The 25,903-nt window shown below is 28.6% G+C and overlaps 2 protein-coding genes across 3 annotated transcripts; one reads left to right on the top strand and one right to left on the bottom strand.

The window, feature by feature from the left end:
* Nucleotides 1-10,321: 10,321 nt before the first annotated feature.
* Nucleotides 10,322-15,286, top strand: LOC8287918 (pentatricopeptide repeat-containing protein At4g17616). 2 transcript variants are annotated; one of them, XM_025159877.2, is made up of 2 exons: nucleotides 10,322-13,647; nucleotides 15,026-15,286. In XM_025159877.2, exon 1 carries the CDS (start codon nucleotides 10,894-10,896, stop codon nucleotides 12,961-12,963), a length of 2,070 nt encoding a protein of 689 aa, XP_025015645.2. In that variant the 5' UTR covers nucleotides 10,322-10,893; the 3' UTR covers nucleotides 12,964-13,647; nucleotides 15,026-15,286. The 2 variants fall into 2 exon arrangements, with proteins under 2 accessions (XP_025015645.2, XP_048229371.1); XM_048373414.1 differs by having other exon boundaries at nucleotides 14,817-15,286.
* A 5,967-nt stretch (nucleotides 15,287-21,253) lies between these two features.
* Nucleotides 21,254-22,660, bottom strand: LOC8287917 (protein LIGHT-DEPENDENT SHORT HYPOCOTYLS 4). The gene is made up of 2 exons (XM_025159879.2): nucleotides 22,277-22,660; nucleotides 21,254-22,189 (listed from the first exon to the last, which is right to left on the bottom strand). The coding sequence occupies exon 2, from the start codon at nucleotides 22,186-22,188 to the stop codon at nucleotides 21,448-21,450; it is 741 nt and encodes a 246-aa protein (XP_025015647.2). The 5' UTR covers nucleotide 22,189; nucleotides 22,277-22,660; the 3' UTR covers nucleotides 21,254-21,447.
* Between the last annotated feature and the right edge of the window lie 3,243 nt (nucleotides 22,661-25,903).

The following is a 25,903-nucleotide window of genomic DNA, read 5'->3' as shown; positions in this document are numbered from 1 at the left end:
TTTGTCCATTTATTTTTAAAAATCAGAAAAAGTATTTTGCCCAATGTAATGTCAAATAAGATTTTAATAAATGGATGTAGACGACGCACGCACACAAAGAGAGCGAAGGTTTAGAGTACATCTATTCAAAGACAAAAGTGAACATGTGTTCGATTTCTCTTTGCTTGCTTGAGTTATTGTGTATACGAGTTTATCTTGTCTTTTTCTTTCTTTTTTCTAATTTTTTTTAATACAGATATTATATATATATAAATATTTTATAATAAAATATAAATATGAATCAATTATTTATAAATTTAATATATAAATAAAAATATTTACTATATTCAAATAAAAATTTATTTATTTTTTCTTTATTTGTTGCAGCCTACTTTATCTAAAGCCTCCTTTTGAATGACGAATTTTACAGTATTTATAAATAAATTTAATATTTGTGTAAAGTGTAAAATTTAATTATATATCTTTTAGTAAATTTTATATTTTATATTTATAAATTAATTTATATTCACATATTATGGTTAAACTTATTATATCTTATATAATAATTGTATTAGTCAATTTTAATTTTTAATATAAAATAAATAATTAATAGAGCATATATATTAAATATTTCCATTAATAGTAATTTGTATATCAAATATAAATATAATAGCTATTCTTGTATATATAAAAATAGATATTGTGGCAATGGAACCGGCTAGTTCTAACTAATATTTAAAAATAAAAAATTAATTAAAATAAATTATCATTTACGAGTTAGAATTGAAATCGATATAGTTCTGGTTCCAATCGAGGGGAAACCGATCTTGAATTGGTCTTCTGGTCCTAAGGTGGTTTTGGTTCGTTTTGATTAGTTCAGTTTTATTTACCTAACTCCTAAAATTCTTGATATGAATGTTGAAAATAAATAATGTGAAAACCTAAAAAATATAATTATTCATTATTAATTGCATTCCAGTAATATAAAATAAAAATATAAAATAACATTGAAATATAAAAAGCATAGAGAGAGAAAAAAATTTGATGCAGTTTAAAAAAAATTTAAATGGCTTCAATACATTATTATTAGAATAAAATCTCTCTTTTTTTTTTTTAAACAGTTTGTAGGTATATATCATAAAATATTATAAATAATATAATGTTTAGACTTTTTTCTATAGTAAAACAATAACTAGAAAAGAAAAATAAAAGCTATAGATGAATGCAAATTTTAAATTAAAATGAATAAAAGTAAAAATTCTAAATTAAGGAATTAAACTATAGAAAAAAGAGAATATAAAATTCATTAATGAACTCAAATTAGTAAATGAAAAAAATAAAAATAAAAAGTAAATATATCTAATCCATACTATTTTTGAAAATAAAATAAAATAATAACAAAAGACGTACATGTGAAAATTAAAATTTAAAAATTATTATTATTATAATTATAGATTAAAAGAGAAAATAATAATTTTTAAGTGTCAAATGTCATGTTTTAGTACTTCTACGGCAAGTTATAGTTAAACAATTTTCTTTGTTATATATATATATATATATATATATATATATATATATATATATTAATACCGTAATTTTTTTTAAATTTCAATTTCAGTATTTTTAGGGAGCAATTTGGTAAATTGATATTTTTCGTGAGTAATTGAGAATCAATTAATTTGATTTAATATTATCCAATAATTAAAATATATTGATTTTGATAAATTATAAATTTAGATTTATGGTTTTAAAAGAGTAAGTCAATTTTATTTATATTTATACTAGCTTTGTTTAAAATACTTCTTTTATATTTAACTTAGATTTAATTTACACTAATATTAAATAATTGTTTATATAGAATTACCATTACTATTAAGAGTTTAAGCTAGTGTTTAATTGTTGCTATAATAATTAGATGTATGTGCTTAATTATTTCTCCGGTTAGAGATAATCATGGTTGTGAATAGTTAATTTATATACCAGTAAATTATTTCTGAGTTGGTCTTGAAATAAATGTTTATGCCGGATAGATAAATTATTTTTGCGATCTGAATTGTGTTGCGGAGTTAAGAAAAATAATATAGTTTTGGTCGGCTGACTCCTGTTCAATAATTATTGAATATTAAAAGTGTTTATGGCAAGTTCTGGACCTATTTTACTGGGAGTAAACTTTCATATTTTATGAGAGGTTCCACCGAATTTTCAATAGAATTTCCACGTCGAGGTCAGTCGGAATTTTTAAACAGTCAAAATCTAGGAGTCTATGCCTAGGATTAATTATGAAATATTTCATTAATCTAATTATTTTCGTGAATAGATAATCCGTCAGTCTAGACAACTCCATTCGATGCGTAAGAGCAGATAGCAGAAATTTGGCAAAACTGTGAGTTAAAGTCATATATTCTATTGCATGTGTCATATATGGATCTATATACAATTCTTTTAATGAGTAATTAGTATGGTTATGTTAGTAGTATAAGTGTTATTAAATTTATCTTCGTTACTATCTTTATTATTATTATTATTCATGATATTATTATTATTATTATTATTATTATTATTGTTGTTGTTGTTGTTGTTGTTGTTCAATTATTATTATTATTATGAATATTGCATTGTTAAATTATGTCATTACATCTTCTATGACTTAATTTTAATATTTTATATTATATAAATTAAGTTGTGATTGTTGGAGTATCATGTTACATAAAATATTATTGATGCTAACGTATATTGTGGTTCGGAATGAGACAACAGTAGAACGTGCCACTTGATGGATTGCATCAGAACCGTGTGCGTACAGGCGAAAATCAGAGTTAGATAATAGAGAATTATTCGGTGATGTGCCCTTGTTTGAGCATAGCTCTCTAGGCCTATAGGATTTTGATTTGCCAGAGAAAGGTCCATGATCGAGCATTGCTCTCTAGACGCCGCTGTGTTGGTATTTAAGTGACCAAACTAGACTTAAAGACCCTGGTCGAGCTTTACACTCTGGGCGCTAGTCTTATTGAAATAAGAGAGCCGAAAGGCTACTAGAATCAGGGTTAGAGTTCTGCTGAAATACTCATCTCGTATGTGCTAAAAATTGCATATTTTTAAATTATAATATAACACGTATTTATTATTGTGTGATGTTATATATTATTTAAATAATATATATATATATGTGTGGAGTTAGGGTTTCTTTGAAGTACTTATTTCGTATGTGTTAAAAATGATATTTTTTAATTATGATATGACACGTATTTATTATTGTGTGATGTTCTATATTTTATATATATATATATATATATATATATATATATATATATATATATACCGCTTTAATAGATATATGATTTTTAACTTTCTCTCGAGACTGACAATATCAATTTTAATTTTTCGGTGTGATTAGATTTTTCGTCGTCTTTCTCTTGACAGTCCGACTTCCTTTTTCTTTGGACCTATTGTAATTAATTTTTTTCTTTTGTATTTCAAATTATTTGAAAATCTAGACTTTCCGCAATAGTGGTTCCAGAACTTAAACATTTTATTTTAGTCTGTTAAAACTATAGAAAAATATTAAGCAATCATGCTGATGAATTGATTTAATTATATTGTGATTATATGAATGAATTGTTGGTATATTTAAGCCTTATGCATATATATGTGTTTATTTGAATTATTGATTATGTAAGCTTGATACGAGTTTTGATGGTTTTAAGTCTACCCATTCACATATAAGAATATATATATATATTATTGTTTGATTGATAAATTTATATAAATTTTTGAATTTTATAAAACCTCTTATTTACATAAAAGTCTCTAAACAAGGGATATTGAAAACTGAGGTATGGAATCAATTTTTATGACATTCTCATTTTAATAGATGAAGGATTATTTCAAATTTTTATTTAATAATACTTTTGAGGTTCAATAATTTTTTATATATAATGCGAGTACGAATAAATCCATAAATTAATACAATTCATTGATTTTGACAAAATCTATAAATTTTAAAAACCTTATTCTAAATAAGCATCTATAGGGTTAGTATGATAATATGTATATATTTCAATTTGAGTAATATTTTAAATTTAAATCTCCTCTCGTCATTTGTTACTAAAAGAAAAGACCTCATTCTAAACAAGACTTTTGATATATAAAATATCTAGAGAGCATTGACTTAATATATATATATATTAAATAAAAGGGTATAAACAAACCCCTAAAACCAAAAAATTTATAAAATCTTAAATTCTTACAATTCATTAATTTTAACAAAATCTAAAGATTCCCAACTTCTAAACAAATAGAGCTTATCATACAATTAAGCATCTAGCTAGGTCCTTTGAGGTTTGAAGTATCTAATCCATGAACTTTAATGATGATTAGACTTGGAAAAGGTGATTATCATGATATAAACTAGGGTGTACGTGTTGTGTTGGAATGATTAAGGACAAATGGAAAAGAAAAAAAAAGGATTAATTAGTTATTAACGTATAATATATTAATTAAGTGAGAAGGATTAACTAGATGAAAGGGTGTCAAAGAAACATTTAGTCTAAAAGAAAAGGGTAAAAGGTATGATTTGGTGGGACTTGTTCAAGAATAGAATAGAGCTTAATTAATAAAATGGACACAACCGTTATCTAAAAAGTGATGTGGTTGATGAGACATTTTTGTTGGTCTTTTGGACTAATTTATGTATCAAAAAGGTTTCTTCTACAAGTTGATGGGAAAACGTTTCTTTAATTACAACTATTTCTTTACTCTCTTTATATATCTTTTAATTCTTCTATGGATATCAATGTGTATATGTATAATACAAATAATTGTTTAGATGAGAGAGAGAGAGAGAGAGAGAGAGAGAGAGAGAGAGAGAGATGGCCTATTTGTTTAGTATTTGAAAGATTGAAGGTTGGGCCAATGATGAAGAAGGGAATCACCGACCTCTAGTGTTTGATGAGACATTTTGAGAATCTTGTCTTGGCTAACAACTATTTCCTTTTATTTTTCTTTTCCTCTCTTTCAACAAATTGCTCTCTCAACATTCTTTTCTTTTTTTCTTTTCGCCTTTGGACTCCTTTAAAAGACCCATTCTTGCCTTGCTATGTCCTCTTCCTTTTCTCGTGTGTTTTTTTTTAAATTTCATTAAATTGTTTTTATGATCTAACAAAAATAATTTATTTTTATAATTTTTGATACTTTATAAATATTACCGTTAGCAAATAACAATTAAATTATATAATACAAAGAGATTTTGATATGGCATGCAATAACCATATTCTTTCAATTGCCATGTCAGCACCTGCTAACGGTACTATACAATTTGATTGTTATTTGTTAATGATCATATTCACACGACACCAAAGTGACAAAAAGCAAATCACATACCACAATGAATTTTTTTTTAATACACTTCATCTAAGATGGACCCGATTAAAATACAAATCCAAATTAATAGAAAAAATAAAATATGTAATACCAAAAAAATTATATTAAAGTAGCTCGCTAACTATCATTCTATTTCTTTTTATTTTTTAATAAATATGGTACTATCTGATAATAAAATTATGATTATAGACTCTTTTAAAAAATAAATTTAATCACAAAACTCATAAAATTAACATACATGTTACTTTATTTTTTTTTTAAATCAAGAAAAGGGAAGAAGAAAGATGTATGAGATTGAAAGTCTAATAGAATGTATATAATGCTACCCAAATGCCATATGATTGATGAAAATGAAGGATATCTTATATAAATTCAATCTTCATCCTAATGAATTATCCCCACATGAAGTTGGCACTACAAGAAGGGACTTAAGGACTATATAATACCCTATAGGAATATAATAATTATTTCTATCTGAATTCAGCCAATTGAAGTAGTAACAACAAGAACCCAATTTACACATCAATAAAAAGTTCCCAAGTAACTAAGAGTAGTACTATTTCTTGGTGGGTGGTCCTCTGCTACTCTTATCCTAGTTTTCCTTTCCCTTTTCTTTTGCCTCTTCTCTGTCTTTTTCTATTTGTACCAAGCTAATAGGGCCTGTTAAAATAATTGCTAACTGGGATTTTCTCTTGGTGTGGTCCTCTCCAAGAACTTTACAAAAAAAATACAATAAAAAAATAGAATTTTTTTCTTTTTTTTTTCTTGCACCTAGCAGGCTTCTCTGTTTGTAATTTAGTTATGAATCATTGATAGATAAGGCTCCATATATACAAGAAACACTTACACTTGCCCCACGTTCCTCCAAGATAACCCCATCACACACACACACACAAGAAAACAAATTGAACTGGGATTCTCTGAGCAATACTATACAGGGGGTTTTGTCTTCCTACCAAGCATCCACCCATGTGAAGCAAAGGAAACCCTAAATTTTTTAATAACCCTTTATAACATAATGCACACTTGATAAAAGAACTATTTTATTTTTTAATATAAAAACCTCGACTTTATTAACAAATGCCAAGAACCCTCTTTCTTAGCTGACGATTGCTGCTGCTCTTAGAAAAATAAGAATAATAATAATAAAGAAAGATCCCTTTGTTTAGATTAATCTCAAAATGGGAGGTGTCTGCTGCTAACTGGAAAATTAATTGCAGTCGTGTTTGATTATCCTCTCTTTGGTCTTGTCCTGCCTGTGACAGGAGACTGTTATCGACGCCCATTTTGCATAAGCATCTGACGCCTCTCAACGTCAGCTGTCCACCGGCGACCTCACCGGTGTGTGTATATATATATATATTTTTTGGATTGTTATTGATATTGTAATGCCCCATTTAAGCAGGGTCAAAGTAGGGGTCCATATCATATCAACAAGCTCAATGTTGAGTATTTTGTTTTGACTTTTGCATATTGCTAAGGTTGGGGATTGATCCAATCTTGATAGAGGAACAAAAAATAATACAACAAAGAAAGAAAAGAGACAAACTAGAGGTAGAAAGCTAAAATAAATAATTACACGAAATTAGATGATTTAATATTTAAAATTAATAAATAATTATTTTTTATCAGTTTGGTAAATAAATAGAGACACGTATCTTAATTAAGTAAACTTGTTAAAAAATTAAATCACAAAAATAAAATCTATAAAAAATAATTTTAAATTTTTTATTATTGCTAAGTAGTATTAAATAGATAAAAGTGAGTGTATATATATCATCTCTGATACTAATGGATACTTTTAAATGGTCAATAAATTAAATTCATGAAATGTTTATTTATGTTTCAGAACTTTATCATTTAGTTAGTTTTTAATTTAATTTATCTAACACTTGAAATTTTTTTTATAATATCTTAACACTTTTTAACTTGTGTCTTTATTCAATATATCTATACGTATTATATAAAAATATATAAATATTATCTAAAGTTCAAATATATGTTAGATTAAACTGAAAATTCGATTGTCTATTAAATTAAATCAAAAATTAAAGTATTAAATTGGCTAATTAATATAAATCCAGGAATATAAATATGTATTTAGCCAATTAAATGTATAAAGGACTAGACATACATACATATATTTACATTAAGGGGTACATGTAACAAGAGTAGTAACCTTTAAAAGATTGGGGGGTGGTTCAAATGAGGAGGGTGGGGTGGGGCTCTTGTCACTGACTACCAACCACAGTGCCTATAATGGCTAGGCTTAGCCATTGGAGAATTATTTTTGGTACGTGTAGGAGCTGGACCATACAAAATAAACATTTATTTTTATTTTTATTTTTATTTTGCATAATGTCATCAACTAGAGAAGCTTCTTTTGCAAAGTAGTGCAAAACCACTTTCATAAGAGAAGGGGGTGGTGGTGGTGATGGTGATATTACTGATAGAGAGCATTAATTTATTATTATTATTATTATTATTATTATTATTATTATTATAATTATTAATATAATCACATTGGGAACTGCCAAACCTCATCTCATTAAATTTAAATTCATATGAATGTAATTAAATTAAGGTATTCTTTGGATAATTAAGCAGCTAGCCATTGGATTGTGTAGCACGTGGTGCTTACCCATGTGATTTTCTTTTCTTTTTTTTATTTACTTTACTTCCAATAGGAACAACTTATAAATCTTTTTTTTGCCTTTATTTCTGGGATCATTTACAGATCCCAATCCTCTCTTTTTCTTTCCCCTTCTTAAGTAGAATTTAAAAATATATATATTATATAATAAAAATTAAATTTGTATTTCTGTGAGCTATTTAAGAGCTGGTCAGACTTCTTTTCTTTTTTTCTTTGAAGTTTAGATCTGAATTCGGCTCTACCTTATTATTTCATTTTAAAAATTTTAATAAAATTTTGACCAATAACATAAATTAAATTTGCGAGCTTTAAAATAATATATAAGGCAAAATCCGACTAAGAAATTAAAATGGTTGAAAATTATATTTTATCTAATGGATTCGGAAGAGTTAAATAAATAAAAATATAAGAATGTAATAGAATAAAATAAAATTTTAAATTTTTGAATTAAATAATTTAATTTTTGATAAAAATGATATCTCATCGCATTAATGAACCCGCTTAAAGAAATGAATATATGTTACTAATACTTTGAACAATAAATAAGGCTCGAAACTCTCATCACTGATAGTGTTCACCACGGTTAAACATTTTCATTAGTTTATAATCATATCAAAATTGAACTTATCCGATAAAAAAAAAAATTTAATGAATTATATTTATCGTGTAAATTTATTATAAAATAATTATAATATGTAATTCATTTTGTAATGTGTTTCTTCTATACTGATTTGTTTTCAATTATGATTGGTCAAATATAGCTATGTAATGATTAATATATAATAATGCATCATAATATGTTACATGTCTAAATATATCAGGAAATTTTTAACTCTACATGAAAATTCAACTAAAATCTTTTTGTTAGATGATTTATAGAGTACCATTCTTCTTTCCCTCTATTTATTTGAAAAAAGAAAAAGAAAATTTATTCATATTATATAAATAAATGAGTGATATGTATTATTGATATTAAATGATTAATGTGTACATTAAATATTTAATTTTATTATATAAAATATTTAATTCATATGTGTCACTCGTTTATTCATCACTTATACGTATGAAGTAGATAAATTTTGATTAAAAATAATAAAAAATTATTTCTTTAATTAATTATAGGATAATTTAGAAAATCCAAATCCCTAGTTGAAGTTGTTAAAAACCAGTGTCACACCTCTTTGTACCCTTGTATTGTATCTTCTTTGTCACTTGGGAAACAGTAATAATCTCCTTATTAATCATTAATTGAAGCCAGCCTTTGAGATTACAAAGATAAGTGGATTAATTAAGGGCATGATGTTAATCATGGCATGAGATTAAACAAAAGTTGGTTGTTTCGTGCAAAACTTAGGCCTCAATTATGGGTTATGTCCAGCAACTTGTATCAAACAAGATCTTGATTAGTGCAATGCAAATTAGAGAGGACAAGCAAAGAGCAGAATAAATAAAAAGAAGTATGGGAAATTGTAATGTCCTAAGTAGATATACAAAACTTGATTGAGTAAAAAATAAACTAAAATGATCATATCCATAATTCATGATAGGGGAGAGCATCACCAATATTGCATACTATTCTTCTCTCCCTTAATTTAATGTATTTTACATAAATTGAAATAAAAAGAAATAACCTTCTATTTAGAAGAAGTTTATTACTATGAAGATTCAAGTTTAATGTTTCTGCACATAAAGAAAGCATATCAATGAAGTATCGGACATAATATTTTTGAATCACCTTACCACCACATATATATATATACATATATATATATATATATATATATATATATGATAAAAGGGAGAAAAAAATGCTTAGATAGGACTATAATCAAATCGCACCGAGTCAAATTTTAGCTAGCTCGAATTTATCTCATTTATTATTTAATTTAATTCTTAAACCAAACTCATCATACTAATTATTGGCTTAATCAAGGTTACACGAGCTTAATAAAAATATATTATAAATTAAACTATTCATCAACTATTAAAAATAAAATTTGTAATATAATTACTACAATTTTTAATTTTATTATATCAAATAATTTTAAGTCTATCTCTAAAATAAATAAAAATATAAAAATTATAATAAATGTCAAATGATTATATTATTAATTTTATGAGTTAGCATATGAGTTTAAAAATGAGCTGTCTCATAAGTCAAATTTCATCTATTTTAACTTGATGTATTTATTAAATAGGCCTCACTAAATATTTTAAATATAATTTTTTATCAAATCGAATTTCGAATATATTACGAATTAGTAATATATTTAATAGTCTTTGCATACAGATTATTATTACCATATGGACTTGATTGATGGGTCATATGGGTTGCTACGTCCAGTCTCCAAGTAGCCCAATGATTAAGATTTATAAAATTGCTCAACAATGTGCGCGAGGATCCTATATATGTGCTAGTTACAGCGCAAAACTTGAACAAAAGCCCTCTAATTCCTGGGCCTAGAACATGCCAGTTGGGTCGATGATCAGCTTTCCCTAACAGCTGCCTGATAATGGCCAGCGGCACGGCAGATTATAGAATTGCTATTGTCATGGGTGCTCGCGTGAATTTTCTATGTATATAAGCCGCGCACCATGTGTTTGTTGATTTGTCTGAATGATTTTGGCATTGCTCAGTATTCCATTCCTCTTTTCATTTGTTTCGTTGTTTTAATGGATGCTTTAGTTTGAATCATCTCGCCCAGTATGTATTATTTGTGAGCTCAATTGTGGATTGAATATTGCCCAAGCTAAAAGCCTCTATTGAGCATGATGATTTTATTTTATTTTTGTATTTTGTTTACGGGGACACAATTTGGAGTGATACAAGTTGTAGCTATAACGAGCATTTGAGTTGAACCAGCTGTTCACACTGGTTTGTAATGGCTTCTGCTATCCGTAAGACTGCCTTAGTTTCATATCATGGCAGCAGAATTTTAGTTGAGAGGAGTCTTAGAAGGCTTCAAGTCTTAGATGGATTCTGTAAATGGCATCATTTTGGAAATTCTCAACCTTTTTCTACTCGTACTCAGCCTAAAAGGTTGTGTTGGGAAGGTTCCTCTCACGGTGTTCTTTTGAGAAAGCTTGAGGTTTCTTTGAAGGATCATAGATTGAATGAAGCATGGGTAACTTTTAATGACTTCAAAACCTTGTATGGCTTTCCTAAAGGCTATGTAGTGTGCAGGTTGCTCGCTGAACTTTCCTACTCTTCTGATCCTCGCTGGCTACAAAAAGCATGTAATTTAGTCTCTCAAATTTTTAAAGAGAAATCAGACTTACTTCCAACTGAAACCCTGACGAAGCTTTCACTCTCTTTCGCAAGAGCGCAGATGCCTATTCCTGCATCAATGGTGTTAAGAGTGATTCTTGAGAGAGAAAATACGCCTGCAGTGAGTCTGTTGAGGTTGATTGTTTTTCACATGGTGAAGACAGAGGTTGGAACATGCCTCGCCTCCAATTTCTTGATTCAGATTTGTGAGTGTCTTCTGCGTATAAGTGCTAATAGAAATGATCATGCAAAGGTGATAAAATTAGACACTTTGATCTTTAACCTTGTTCTGGAAGGTTGTGTGAGGTTTAAGTCATCTCTGAAAGGTCAAGAGTTAGTGGAATGGATGTCGCGAACAGGTATCATAGCGGATGCACACTCAGTTGTCATCATTGCAGAGATATATGAAATGAATGGTTTGAGGGATGAGATTAAAAAATTTAAGGATCATATTGATCAAGTATCTGCTCCTTTTGTTTGTCACTACCAGCAACTCTATGAAGTTCTATTGAACCTGCATTTTGAGTTTGATGACCTTGATGCTGCTTCCGAGCTTGTGCTAGATATGAATAGATTTCGAGGGTTGAATCCTAATAAAAAACCTAAGAATGACCAAAAGCCTTGCCTTGTTTCAATTGGATCTCAGAATCTGAGGGCTGGATTGAAGATACAAATTTTGCCTGAGGTGCTACAGAAGGAATCTGTTATCAGAGTGGAACATGGAAAAGGACTTTTAAGCTCTAAGAATGGGAAGCTTCTCCTCAGTAATAGAGCTCTAGCGAATTTCATTCATGGCTACAAGAGGCAAGGGAGAATTTCTGAGCTTACAAAGGTTTTACTGAGCATGCAAAAGGACTTTCAGACAATAGGAGAATCAAGTTTATGCTCTGACGTGATTGGTGCTTGTGCTTGTTTAGGTTGGCTGGAAACTGCTCATGACATCTTGGATGACATGGAAACAGCTGGATCACCTTGCAGCTTGACCACATATATGGTACTCTTAACAGCTTATCGTAGTAGAGAGATGTTCAAAGAAGCAGATGCCCTAGTAAGACAATTGAGGAAGGCTGGTCTAATTAAAAATTTGTCCGTTGAGATGGTTGCTTTCACCAGTCTTTTAGAAAGAGCCGATAATTCATCATCATCTTTAAGCAAATCAGATCTGGCTGACTTCATAATTCAAGAAACAAGAGAAGAGAAGGAGGTGACTCCTACAGTCCATGAGTTAAATTCTTCTATCTATTTCTTTTGCAAGGCCAAAATGATGGGGGATGCTTTGAAGATATATCAAAAAATGCAAATGAAGGGAATCCAACCCACAGTGCAAACTTTTGCCTATCTGGTATATGGTTATTCTTCTTTGGGAAGCTATCGAGATATCACAATCATATGGGGGGATATCAAGAGAAACATGAAAAACAGAAATTTCTTGGTGAGCAGGGACCTATACGAGTTATTGCTGGTGAACTTTCTCCGAGGTGGTTACTTTGAGAGAGTAATGGAGGTTGCTGGTTACATGAAAGAATGTAAAATGTACACTGATAAGTGGATGTATAAAAGTGAGTTCCTGAAGCTTCATAAGAATCTATACAAGTGTTTGAAAGCATCAGACACAAGAAATGAGGTTCAAAGAAAGAGGCTGGAGTTTGTTCAGACATTTAGGAAATGGGTTGGCATTGATTGAAGTTGAATTGACAGTTTGCAACTATGTGGCTCATCTGAAAAGCAAGTTACTTAGTGCTTAGCCTTCCAAATCTGAAGAATACTGACATGCAACATTTTTATTCCATTGGAGCTGAAAATTAAGGATGGCAACATGGAATTATGCTCAAGCGGGACTTGAAATCTTTTCCTGCTCCAGAGCAAAAGGAATAACTTGAAACCACAAAGATTGTAAATCCTTTTGTTTGAATCTATCTCTGCGTTAATCTTGTTACAACAATTCTTTGGATTTTTGCCCCCTCAGTGAAGGTGAGCCTTCTTGCAGACCCATAGGATATTTATTCAAAGCATCAATGTGCATGCACGATGCTCGCTAACACACTGAAAAGAAAAACTCACAACATAAGGGAAACCTCTGAGTTCCAACATCTACCCTCAAGGCACACACTGAGAACCTGCACAAATGATGGCCTCCTTTTTCTCTATTGTGCTGCAAAGAAATAGTATGGATACCTAATTGCCTGATCTGACTGTAACACAATTGTTGCAGAACAGAACTGGAAGATGGTGCTTTGCTAGAAGGTGAGGATAGGTAGCTGATGTCTTTCGCAACAAACAAGTGTGGAAGGTAATACGGAAACTAGGTCCAAGTGTCCAAGATATTCAACTAACAGAAAGGAACATTTTTCTGTTCTGAATTGCAGTGGTATCTCTCTCTCTCTCTCTCTGTCTATGAAACTGATAATGAATTGAAGTCATCAAGCACTGCTGCTCTTGTTCAGTGCCTAGAATTTAACGATTACACCAACATAAATTATTCAGTGATATGCACTGTATTATCACAACCTTCTGCAAGGCATAATAAATCCAACCAAAATTTATCCGATTGTGTATGCAAGTTATTAACATTATCTGATAATCCAAAACCTCATGCTCTGTTCTACTTCAAAAATTTTATGTTGCTATATATATGAATGATTTTTGGTTGTTCTACAATATTGTGATATATGAGAGATAATCCAATATTCTAGGTTGATTAGATTGAAAGATTTTGTTGTCTGATATGTAGGAAACAACTTTCAATATTTCATTCATGCTGCTTTAAATGCCCATGAGAAATGTGTTTTTGTGCAAGAGTTCATCTTACAATCTGTGGAAATATCGTTGGAAGATCTTGATCAGAATATGCATCAGTGAACCTTTTTTTGGCTTCACTTCCTAATTTTTACATATTTTGTTTTCTTGGAATAATAGAGGTAATATTGATATCCTTGAGATTGTATATTTTGCGCGTCAAGTATTCCCATTTTGGACAGCAATAGTAATAGGAGCATGCAGGATCAGAGATCTGTATTGTCTAAAAGTGGGAGGCTCTTATGTGGGAGCAGCTACACTGAGTTGATATCTTGATTGATAGTAGTGCTCTGCTGTCTAGTGGTACATGACAATGGGATGAAGCAACTAGGTGAGATGGTCTTTTAAAATGCTGATACTATGGAGGCTTTAAACTCTACTGAGAGACCTAAAAATAGATACACCGCTTGAGATTGTTAGACAACAGAAAGATCTTTACAAAATGGAGGAGCAAGTAAAGTTTGAAAGACAACCAACGAAGCTTGAAAACTGAAATCACTAGGGGGAAGCTGAGTTATAGATGCTATGCTGTTGTTTATTGAGCCCAATAGATGCATATTGATCAAATATCGAAATATGAAAGATGGGGCATAATTTTATGGCACTTCTTGGCTTCCAGTTGTGCTTATTCTAAATTTAGATTTTTGTCTTTTGTTGTTTTCCTGACTAGTGAATTTCTGTTATTTTTTTTTAATATTTGAATGAATGTTAAACATATGTTGCATACACCTGCCTGCGCAGTGGATCCCTGGAGCTCTTAGGCAGCAGGTGCAGTAGAACTTGTGGTTGATTTGAATATGGCATAATTGGTTAGGCCTGTGAAGTGTAGGGTATAAGAAGACTCTGAATATGCCAATATTTTCTAGTGCTGAGTTGAAGTTGAGATGATATAACTTGATTCCCTAGTTACTATCACTACTGCACTGTGACTAAAAGGGGATTGAAAGCAGGTTACATCCATGCTGGTGGGCTTGACTTCTATTCATAAGTGCACACTGGATATCTTCTAATAGTGGTAACAGATGTCATTTCCCTTTCTAGCTTATCGACCAAAATGCAAATTGCTGGACAAGTAAAGAGGTATTTTCTTTTTCTTTTTTCTTGTGATTTCCTAACAATGACATGACTATTATTATTGTTATTATTATTACCAAATTGGGTACCAGATTGTGTTTGATATTTGGTCTATAGAAATTTCTGATTTCTGCTAAGGAATGCAAAACTGATTTCATAAGATAGTGGAAGCTGAGATATGTCATGAATGCATTGAAATGTATAGATGCTAATCATGTCTGCTATAATACCATAAAATAAAGTGGTCCTTCATTGTTAAGGCATAAGTTTTTTTGAAATATAGTTATTGCAATGAAATGTTAGTATTCTAAACCCACCAAGTTGTGCTTCTTAAAGTGAGGACCAGAAGCCATATTTCTGATATAGTTTAAGCAGGAGGAGGACCCATCCACATTCACATATTTGGCAGACATAATCTTCATATCTCACCAGAATAATAAAATTATGGACCTTTATGTCTTCTTCTTGATTCTGACTTTAGAAATTTATATTAATCAACAGCTGTAAAATTGACAAACATTTAGCAAATTTGCATATGTGGATGCTTTTACCTGTGCAATTATGCCATATTATTAGTATATGCAGGTTTTATCGAGCCGAAATACTGTTATGTTTGAGTCTAATTTGATCCGAAAATTCGAAGCTCGGGTAGAATTCATTCCAACCTCAATTCTTTTTTTTTTTTTTTTTAAGTTTGAGTTTGATTTGATGATATATTGATATATTTAAGCTCAATTTGATTCGACTTGACTTTAGTTTATAAACAATATAATTATAAAAATAATAAGAGCTTTGAGGTGGCAATATATGAAAATTAGACAAGGTTTTGTAACAAATCTGTAAAATAACATAAAAAAACTTATAGGATACATACAAAGAGATATTAGTAATATAATAATAAATGGAAGATTTTGACTATGTGATTAAAGAAAAGATATCTTATTTATGAATTTAAAATTTTATATGCTTTAAATGGAGTGAAAGTTAATTTAGTATTCTATATAAATAAATTTGTATGGAATTGGTTATAGTTAAACTAAATTTTAATAAAATGGTCAAGATTTCCATATGAATTACATATTAGTAAGTTAAAATATTTAATAATATTAAAATATTATTTTTAATTTTATGATTTTAATTTTATTTTTTCTGTAATTTTTTTTAAATAAAATAATTTTTTTATGAATTTCAACTAAATATAGTATTAATATTGATCGTATAAAATTTATATCTTTTTATGGAGTACAGCTAAACATAAGAAGAAAAAGAAAAAGAACACCAAGCTAATGCAATAGTATAACAATGTTATCCTTCAAATAAACTTAAAAAGAGGATTGTCGTGGAAGAAATATGGGAATAAAGAAAAAATAGACAATGGTGGTTTGGTTGGTGAAGAAATTAGGATAGAAATGAGTTGGTGTTTGGATAGTTAAAAAAAATAATAGAAACCCAATGAACTTTTTATTTTTATATTTACATTCATTTTGTGTAACAAATTAAATATATTCATTTGATTTTTATTTGGCACTGAATCAATCAGCATATAAAAAATAATTATTTCTAATTTTCATTCTTATTACTAAACTGGTTCCTAGTAATAAGTAATGATGAGAACTGGAATCCATTTGAAATAAATTTGATGTCAAATAAGAAGAAAAAGAAAATAATATAAAGCACTAATATAGTAATGATGATAGGTTGAAATGAATTAAAAAGGTAAAAAAATATGTCCAAATAATAATAAGGCAGAAAACATTTGTCATCCACTATAGCTTTGTTATGAAAAAAATGAAAATAATTCCAACTAAGGAATCAAAATGAGCTATCTTCCCTCTTAAATTCAAATTAAATTGTCTTAGGAAGTGGAGACACTTCCCTATAAGAGAAGTAATCAACAATTATGAGTAAGGGAATTTCATAACCAAACATAATTAATAATTAAATTCATTTATTCTCAATATTCTATAAAATAATATTTGTAAATTGCATAATAAATTAAAAAATGACTATTTCACTATCACCATCGACTATCATCTACCACTGTCTAATAATCTCAAATACCTGAATATCTTTTTTTATTATGAAGAAAAGAAAAGCGGAAATTCGAACTTTAAACTTCCATTTAAATTCTATAAAACTCTTCTACTAAAACTTTTCTATTAAGCTAAAGTCTTGAATAATCGAGTCGATATATCTTAAATTGTGAAATTTATAAACTATAAAATATTAATGTAAACTTTTCTCTAACATTATTAATTTATAATCATATATTTTAATTAACTTCATCATATTAGGAATTGGTTTAATTTAACTTCTAAATCTTCTTTTGAAAAGAAATTTCTATTAACTGTGATCATATTTTAAATAGTATTTATATTGTAATCCTCAATTCACAAATATTCTTTTAATAGTAGACTTGTAAATAAGAATACATATACATTTAATTTAATTGTAATCTTTGTTACCTTTTATATTTATTGTCTTTTCAAAAGAGTGTGTAATTTTTATTTTTTTTATGTCTAAAATAGAACTAATTTAAATCAAATATGTAAAATTTAGACTAAAATGTTCATAAATCTAAAAAATGGCTAAATTGAACTTCACTAAAGGTGGGTGGCCAAGCTAAAATTTATGCCAATTTCTATTGATCTTTCAATATTTGCTATGGTAGAATGACTTTTACACACTTAAAGTATATTTAGCTTATCAATGACAAACCAAAAATTATTTATTTAACTTTTAAGCCTTATTATACTCTTAAGCTTATTATTAAAATTTATGCTTATTTTAATAGATTCATGAAATATTTTCACTAAATGATTGTTTATTTTTTAATATAATTTTAAATATATATTTAATAGCTAAATCTTAAAAATTAATATTATAGTGTTTTTTATGTTCAAGCAAAATTTTTAATAATTCTCAATAGTTACATTTATCAAATAAAATTTAAAAATTCAGTACTTAAAAATCTAAATTTTTATTATATTTAACATTTTAATTTAAATATTTTAAGTTTTTAATACTTAATGTTTAATTTTATCAATCGCCATCTTAATTTTATCTAATCTCCAATAATTAAATAAATATAATTTTTCAATTTTATCAGTTATTAGAATTGAAAATAACTTGTATTATAAATGGAGAACAGAGAATTAGAACTTGAGATCTCACTTAAATTAAAATATATATACCGTCAGACTAAGTCTGTGTAAAATAACTTTTTTAAATATGCTAAAACTATCAAAATTAAATGCTAATATTATTAAATTAAATTTTATGATGGCAATTGAAATGACATGCAAATTTTGTTTGAAAACGTTTTTTTTTTTCTTTTTTACAAAAGTATTGTGTGGAGTCACACTTTGACAACCATAGAATATATATCCTAAAAAATCATAATTTGGTAAGAGTATATTATAATAAAGTCTCAAAACATATTTCAAAATAAACGAATAAACATTTATTATTAAATTTTGGTCTAATAAGTCTTATAGATAGAACGATACGAAAATTGATTATGATAATATTTTTTTTATATAAATTATTCACGAGATTTAAAAATATATAGATGAATAAACATTTATTATAAAATAATTGAAAAATGACTTTTAATTACTTTCTATTATTGACGTCTTCTATGAAATTAAACAATTCAACACCAATTCTCATTATTACCAAATTATAAAAGTTATGGCCTCTTAGACATATTAACTCAATGATTAATAATGACAAACAATTGGTTTGATTACTATAGAAAATAAATTTTATAATGAAGATATTTAAAATTAAATTATTCCTCCTTCAAGATGGTTTTTTTTTCTATTTTTTGTATCTTTCTCAAATTATAATCCATTTAATTAAATAACATAGATATTATCATATATAGTTAACTTTTACATTTTATACTTTGAAATTGTATCTTTTATAGAGAATTTAATAAAAAAAAATTAGAAAAATAGTGATAAAAATTAATGACATCAACTAAGATTAATTTTTTTAATTAATGTGTAAATTAAAAATAGATTGTATATCTTTTTGAGACGGATAGTGAAATAGTATATTAATTTAATTGAAATAATTTTAAGGACCCCATTGAAGATTCTTTAAAATATAGTGGGCCTAATTTAAATAGGGACTATGATCTAACTAACATTAAAAAAAAAACCTACAGAATACCATCTTGATTAAAAAAGAAAATCAATAAATCTAAAAGTGAGAAATTACAAGATATATTGATAAAGAAAATCTATCATTTCATATTTATTTTTTTAAAGAAAATTTTATCACGTTTTAATTATTATATATTTTTTTAAAATTTTGATTAAATTATTTAAAAATATAAATATTTAATAATTTTAGACAATTGATAAAGCAAACTCAAATCGCCTGATGTATTTTATATAATATGATAGGAAACACGTTGATATCAATTAGTGATTAAAATGCAATGAATTCATGTAACACTTAATTTGTCCTCTTGACAATTAAAACTATTATCTTTAATTGTAAATCTATACACTAAACATTAATAAAATCAAGTTTACCAATTACTAATTTATTTGCAAAGGATGACTTTAGGTTTAATAATTTAATTTGTCAATACAACTATTTAACTTGGATTAAAAAAATTAACCCAACTTGGTTATGGTTTATTGAATAACAAATGAGATATTATGTGTGGCTAATGCATTTAAATACTAATACTAGTGAGTATCTCATATTATGTTATATAAAATACATCAATTAATTAATTTTGACCGATCCAATCAATTGATTAAAATTATTAAAACGTTTGCATTTGTAGAAAAAAATTTACCAAAATTTGAAAGATTAGATATAATATTCAAAATGCTATAAAATTTTAAGTCTTATACCAATAACCCTTTTCTAAAAGAGGAAGAAATTTTAGGGTTTTGAATCTTATATTACTACAACCAATTGCTAGGGCCACAACCATATATAATGATTAAACTAAAAGAAACTAAACCTTATATAATAAGGTAGGTAGGCTGTCTTAATATAATAATAATAATAATAATAATAATAATAATAATAATAATAATAATAGTGATAATAATTGGGGAATGCATGCTAACCAATTAAGTTGGATGCTATACTTAGCAAATGTTTTAAGATCAGTTGCTGCACTCCAAATACATATGTACCCATTTTAAGCCATTATCATGATAATAAGAACATCATTATACTGATTTGGGAGACAAACAATTTTCTATTACCTTGTTATAGTTTCATCTTATGTAATAAGTTTGCTGGTATTCACCAGCTTAGTTTTAGCATAATATATTCAGCAAACTTATAGTTATAAGAAATAAGGGCTAGCAGATACTATTTGGCTCCCTAAATTTATGACCAATGAACAATTAACTCTTATCCACATCAATGTGTCTAACCACTTTTATCTGACTTGAATTTAATGAGACAAATTATTCATCACCCCACAATTTAGGGATCTGGGTTCCACTGTTTCTGTAATCTATTATGATTAGACTAATCTTTAAAAATATATGCATGCACAGTATTTGCATAGACACAAATATTTTATTCAAATTTATTCTTAAAAACGTCTTTTATTCAAATTTTTGATATGGAGCAGTATTAAAATTTTAAAATAATATTTTAAATTAATTTAAAATAATAGATATAATAATAATAATAATAATAATAATAATAATAATAATAATAATAATAACTTGTCCCTTAAAAACATCTAATCAAGTAAAATTTGAAAGTGCAAGAAGTGGGTTTTAAGAAAGGGACATTTCAGAGTAGCCCTGAGCTTAGTTAGCGACAAATAGAAATTCATGGAAATTCTTTTTTCTTTTTCATATATATGAAAAGGATTTAGTGATCAAACTAGACCATCTAAAATTTGGTTTAAGATTTATTGACAGATTCCCAGTCTCACCAGTTGATCATTTGCCTGAGCAAAGCAAAACTTTGATCTTTCCTGTTAACTATAAGCTATGTGCTCCAAATTTTCATGGAAATGTTTGTAACTCTGAGTGAGATTTCAGGACTTCCAAACAAATCAGGTAATTAAACAGATGACTGAATTTGAGGATCCAAATTACTTTTAGGAATGAACACAAACTCTAGCTAGCTAGTTATTTAATTTAATTCATGACTACCAGAGAGAAAATTTTGATAGAAAGAAAGTCATGCATGATTTCTCTTCTAAATAGCCCATATACACAAACCCAAAAGAGAACAGGAAAAGGAGAAGGATCCAACATTACAGAACATAAAAAACCCTAACCCATGATCAATAGCCCTTTCAGTTCAATACAGATAAATCTCCCATGTTAAGCATAACCCTACTACCTGGCATGTTTCTTCTGGTATAACCACCACTTACACCATTACCGCCACCTCCTCCTCCTGGGCCACCACCTGCACCACCATCTTGCTGAATTTGAATACTGTAACCATTTGAAGATTGCAATATCTGTTGCTGCTGTTCTTGTGGTGGCTTCTTTCTCTTCTTTTTCTCATAGGCTATCCCTCTGGCCTTAGCCTGTGCATCTCTCACTTCCCTAAGGTACAGTCTTACAGCGCGTGCACCAAAAGGGTTTGTCTCAGGTAGCCCACCGTTCTCCTCGAAGGCAGCTCGAAGGCGACCGATAAGCGCGTCCAGGCTACCCCACGCTTGCTTAAGTGGGCAAGGACAAGGAGCTGGAGGATGTGGGTGGCCAAAGAATGGACAATTCTGATTATGCACTTTGGTCTTTCCAAACTGATCAAGATACCTTAAGAACTCAAGAACATGAGCACCGCTGCACCGGGATAGTGCCAGTGGTGGCCTGTGGTTTCTCAGGTATTGACCAAAAGTATTCCAGTCTCTTCTCTTTTGAGACTCATAACGACTCAATGGCAGTGATGATGATGATGACGGTGGTGGTAGTGGTGGCGACAGTGTTATTTGTTGCAACTGCTGGTGGTGGTTCTCATGATTTCTTGATGATGAACCGCTGCCCATAGAAGCAGCGGCAGCGGCGGCGGCGATAGCAGCTGACATGCTGGTGATAGGATCAAGATTGAGCAGAGAATATAAAGATGATCAAAAGAAAAAACAAAAGATTAGGGTTTCTTTTTTCCCCCCTTACCTTGTGGAAGAGAAAGAAAGCTAGGAGAATGGTGTTATAGACATATATATGCGTTCTTGAAAGAGATGTTTGGATTGGTGAAATTAAACAAGTAAAGAAAAGGTAAGGAGAGTGAGAATTTATATAAGGTAAAGATTTCTTGGTACTTAAAATGAGAGGGAAGGCAAACAAACCTCAAGAATCACATAAAATGGGGGAGAGAGAGAGACAAAGACAGAAGCAAGAATACATGGATTTAATGGAAGAGAAGAGAAACACATTTGAGCATATAAAGAGAGAAAAGAAAAGAGGAACAAAAAAAAAAAAAGTTAAAAAGAATGAGAATTGTGGTGTGGGATTAATGAAAGGAAGGTTAATTAAGTGTTAGGAGACAAAGGAGGGACCCATGCAAAGAAAATCCACGTCCCCCCTAAGTGATGACAATTTGAATATCATTTCAATAACGTCACCTCATTTTATATATATATATATAATTTTTTTTTTCAAAACCCTATTTTCTCTTCATTTCTACATATAAATCAAAATTAAAGGTGTGTATGTTTTATTGTTATTTTGTAAAAGTTTCTACGTATGTATATTCACTATAATAAGTTGGAGAGGTTTTAAATTTGAATTTATCATTACAGTTTTTTAAAATGTTTAAAAATGTATCATATTTATAACTTGTTACTGTATAATTACAATTGGTCATTTTTTAATTAATGAAAACACGAAAAAAAAAATCAAATTATGAATTTTTTTTTCTTTGATAAGGAGTGAAATGGTGATAGAATCGCAACCTATTAACACTAAATGAATCAACTGCAATTATTTAAATATCAGTAAATTTGAATATAAATTGTTAACATTTTAATTTTTAAAGTATTAAGGTATTAGTAGAAAAATCACAAAATCTCTTGCGTCAAAGGATTAAAACACATGTCATTAATATATAAAAAAAAGTATCAACTCCAACAATGTATAAGTTGAGATTTAGAAATTAAAAATGTCTTTTGGAATAAACTTTTTCGGAACAATAATTATTATTATTATATTAATAATAATATTACTGTTAAAAATTTAAGCAATTAATCTCACCGTTAGAGGGAGAGGTGGTGGGGGGCCTGCAAGGACACTTGACTACCCTAATATATATATAGTTTCTTATTACAAAGGGTAAGTGGATGGCCCAAAAAGATTCTTGGTAAGGTGATAAGATGTTTCACTGAAATTTGAGGTGTTGTAAATATTCTGTCTTTATGGTTAATTAATGGTGTAGATAGGCATAGCTGCTGATATATTATTATATATATATATATATATATATACATACACATCTCTGTGCTATAAAGGAAATGGTTTTTCATATACACAGACAGACTGATGAATGATGCAGCAGCATGACCTGCTGATGTTTGTCCTGTAATACACAGTAAAAATTGATGTTAAATCTCATTACAACACAAGCCAAGTCATTCTTTTTCTGTTTTTTGGAAATTAATGGTGGGGATTCAGATATGGATATGGATTCAGTTTCTCAATTATTGATAATCCTTCTTCCATGTCTATAAACACAATTGCACTTGCTAACAGAATGACCAGTGCTCTTTAATGTATACATACGTGTTCCAGCTTAAGAGTTTGCTAAAACAGACCCCTACACAGAGCAGTTTCATTCCATTTCCTGTGCCCTAATGACTACTAATATCGATTATAAGAATAGAATAAGCCTCGTCGTGGGTATTTGTCAGACTATGAAAATCCTAACAAAAATTGTTTTCTAAGACTATATGAAAAAAATTTAATCGGGTCGTTCCAAAACGACACGACACGATACGATACGAGATAGTAACTTTATAGTAATTCACTATTTGTATTTTATAAAATCACGACCGTTGTTGTTATTATTTATATTAGATTAAATTGGAGATAAAGGTTAAAAAAGAAAATGAAAGAAGAGGGGAGGGGGTAAAATAAAGTAAGATAGAGGGAATCAAAATTGAATGACTGGGCAGTGAAAGAGTAAAATTAGGTTGGTGGTGGTGTTGCTTGCTTTGATTGCTTTTGCCTTTATTAGGTTATGGTGCAATGTTACATCTTGTCAAAATGTCAAATCTCAGGGTCCTTTGTTTTCTTTTTTGTCTGCTGGCTGAGATTTAATCAATCAACCCGCAAACTCTTCTTCATTTTCTTGCCTGATTTAGCACTGCCCCCTCTCCCACGTGCCTCCCCAATATCTCCGCCCCCCCCCCCAATCCTCTCTCTCTCTATTCCCCTCCTTTCTTCATATAATAAAAGTATTATATTTATTTTTATTGATGTTTATTTTACAATTTATTATTTTTTTTCTCTTTAAAAAAACTAACAAATATTTAATTAAATATATATACGACATAATTTAAATAAAATCTCAAATTTAAATTTAAAATATGCAATTCAATATAATTTAAAATATATTTATGCTAATAATTAGTTAATTCCGATGATCCATTTCCAAATGCTTATCACTCAATTACACACGTATATAGTTCAATATTCTCAAAAAAAGTTATTTTAAAAAGAAAGTATCAAAATTCTATGAAAAAAGTTTGAAAGTGAAATATGCAGATAGGAAATAATTAAGAATAAAAACAAGCACCACTGAGCTTGAAAGCATGAGAGGTAAATAGGATAGAGTCGATCCATCCATGGCAGTAGCTTTTCTTAAGAGGATGTCAATGTCATTTTGTGGGTGAACTGAACTGGAGATGCTTCCTTTTTTCTGGAAATTGATTTTGAAAAGGCAAAGTGATTTTAATTCTTAAAGGAGTAGAATCTCTCCATGTTTTCTTTTGCTGATGTTACAGTTAATTTCCCCTCCATTGATATTGTTTTCCTGTAGAAAAAAAGTGATCTTTTCTAGGCCATGACTAGCAGATGGTCGCTGCATACCAAAAGAAATAGGCATGGCTTTGGTCCCGCGACCAGCCCGAAATTGAAACTGAACCGGCGGTTCCAGTTCTACCCCGTGATAAAATAGTTAATATTTTAATAAGAATAAAAATTGAGTTGAAAATTTTTAAACAAAAACGAGCTTGAATTAGAATCAAATTAGGAGTTTTAGTTCAAAGCAGATTTTTTCAAGAGGAGAATCGGAATTGGACCGGTTCCTCCTATAGGTTAGGTTAGAATTGGGTTTTTTTCATTCCGATTTTGATTCTAGTCCGGTCTATGATTGATCTGGGCCGGTTTATATTTGATTCCTAACCAGTATATGGCTATGCCTAACAGTGAAATTAGAACTTAACCCATTAGCAGTTGCTTGCTTTCTACTTTTCTTTTTTTTTCTTTTTTTTCCTTTTCTTATTAAGAAAAAGCTTTACAATTTTATTAAAAATTGGTATCCGATAGCTAATAGCTGATTGATAATTGTGTTTGATAAATTCATTTATAGATATTGTACTTATATGTTTAATGATTAATATAGACATCAATTTAATTATTATTTTTTATTAAAAGTGTCATATTTATTATTTTTTTTTAAGTTTTATCAAAGAATAATAGAAAATATTTTATTTCAATACAATTAGAATTTTTAAGAAATATAAAAAATATTTTAAATTGTTATTTATTTATTAAAAAAACTCAACTTAAATTATTATAAATTAA

The sequence above is a fragment of the Ricinus communis genome, chromosome 4 (assembly GCF_019578655.1).
Source record: "Ricinus communis isolate WT05 ecotype wild-type chromosome 4, ASM1957865v1, whole genome shotgun sequence".
NCBI classification, from domain to species: domain Eukaryota; kingdom Viridiplantae; phylum Streptophyta; class Magnoliopsida; order Malpighiales; family Euphorbiaceae; genus Ricinus; species Ricinus communis.
The sequence above is the reverse complement of the archived record's forward strand: the minus strand, read 5'-3'. Positions and strand labels throughout refer to the sequence as shown.

What these genes read in the sequence shown, in the direction of transcription:
- LOC8287917 (XM_025159879.2), bottom strand. Translation starts at nt 22,188, where the DNA reads ATGTCAGCTGCTATCGCCGCCGCCGCTGCCGCTGCTTCTATGGGCAGC.
- LOC8287918 (XM_025159877.2), top strand. Translation starts at nt 10,894, where the DNA reads ATGGCTTCTGCTATCCGTAAGACTGCCTTAGTTTCATATCATGGCAGC.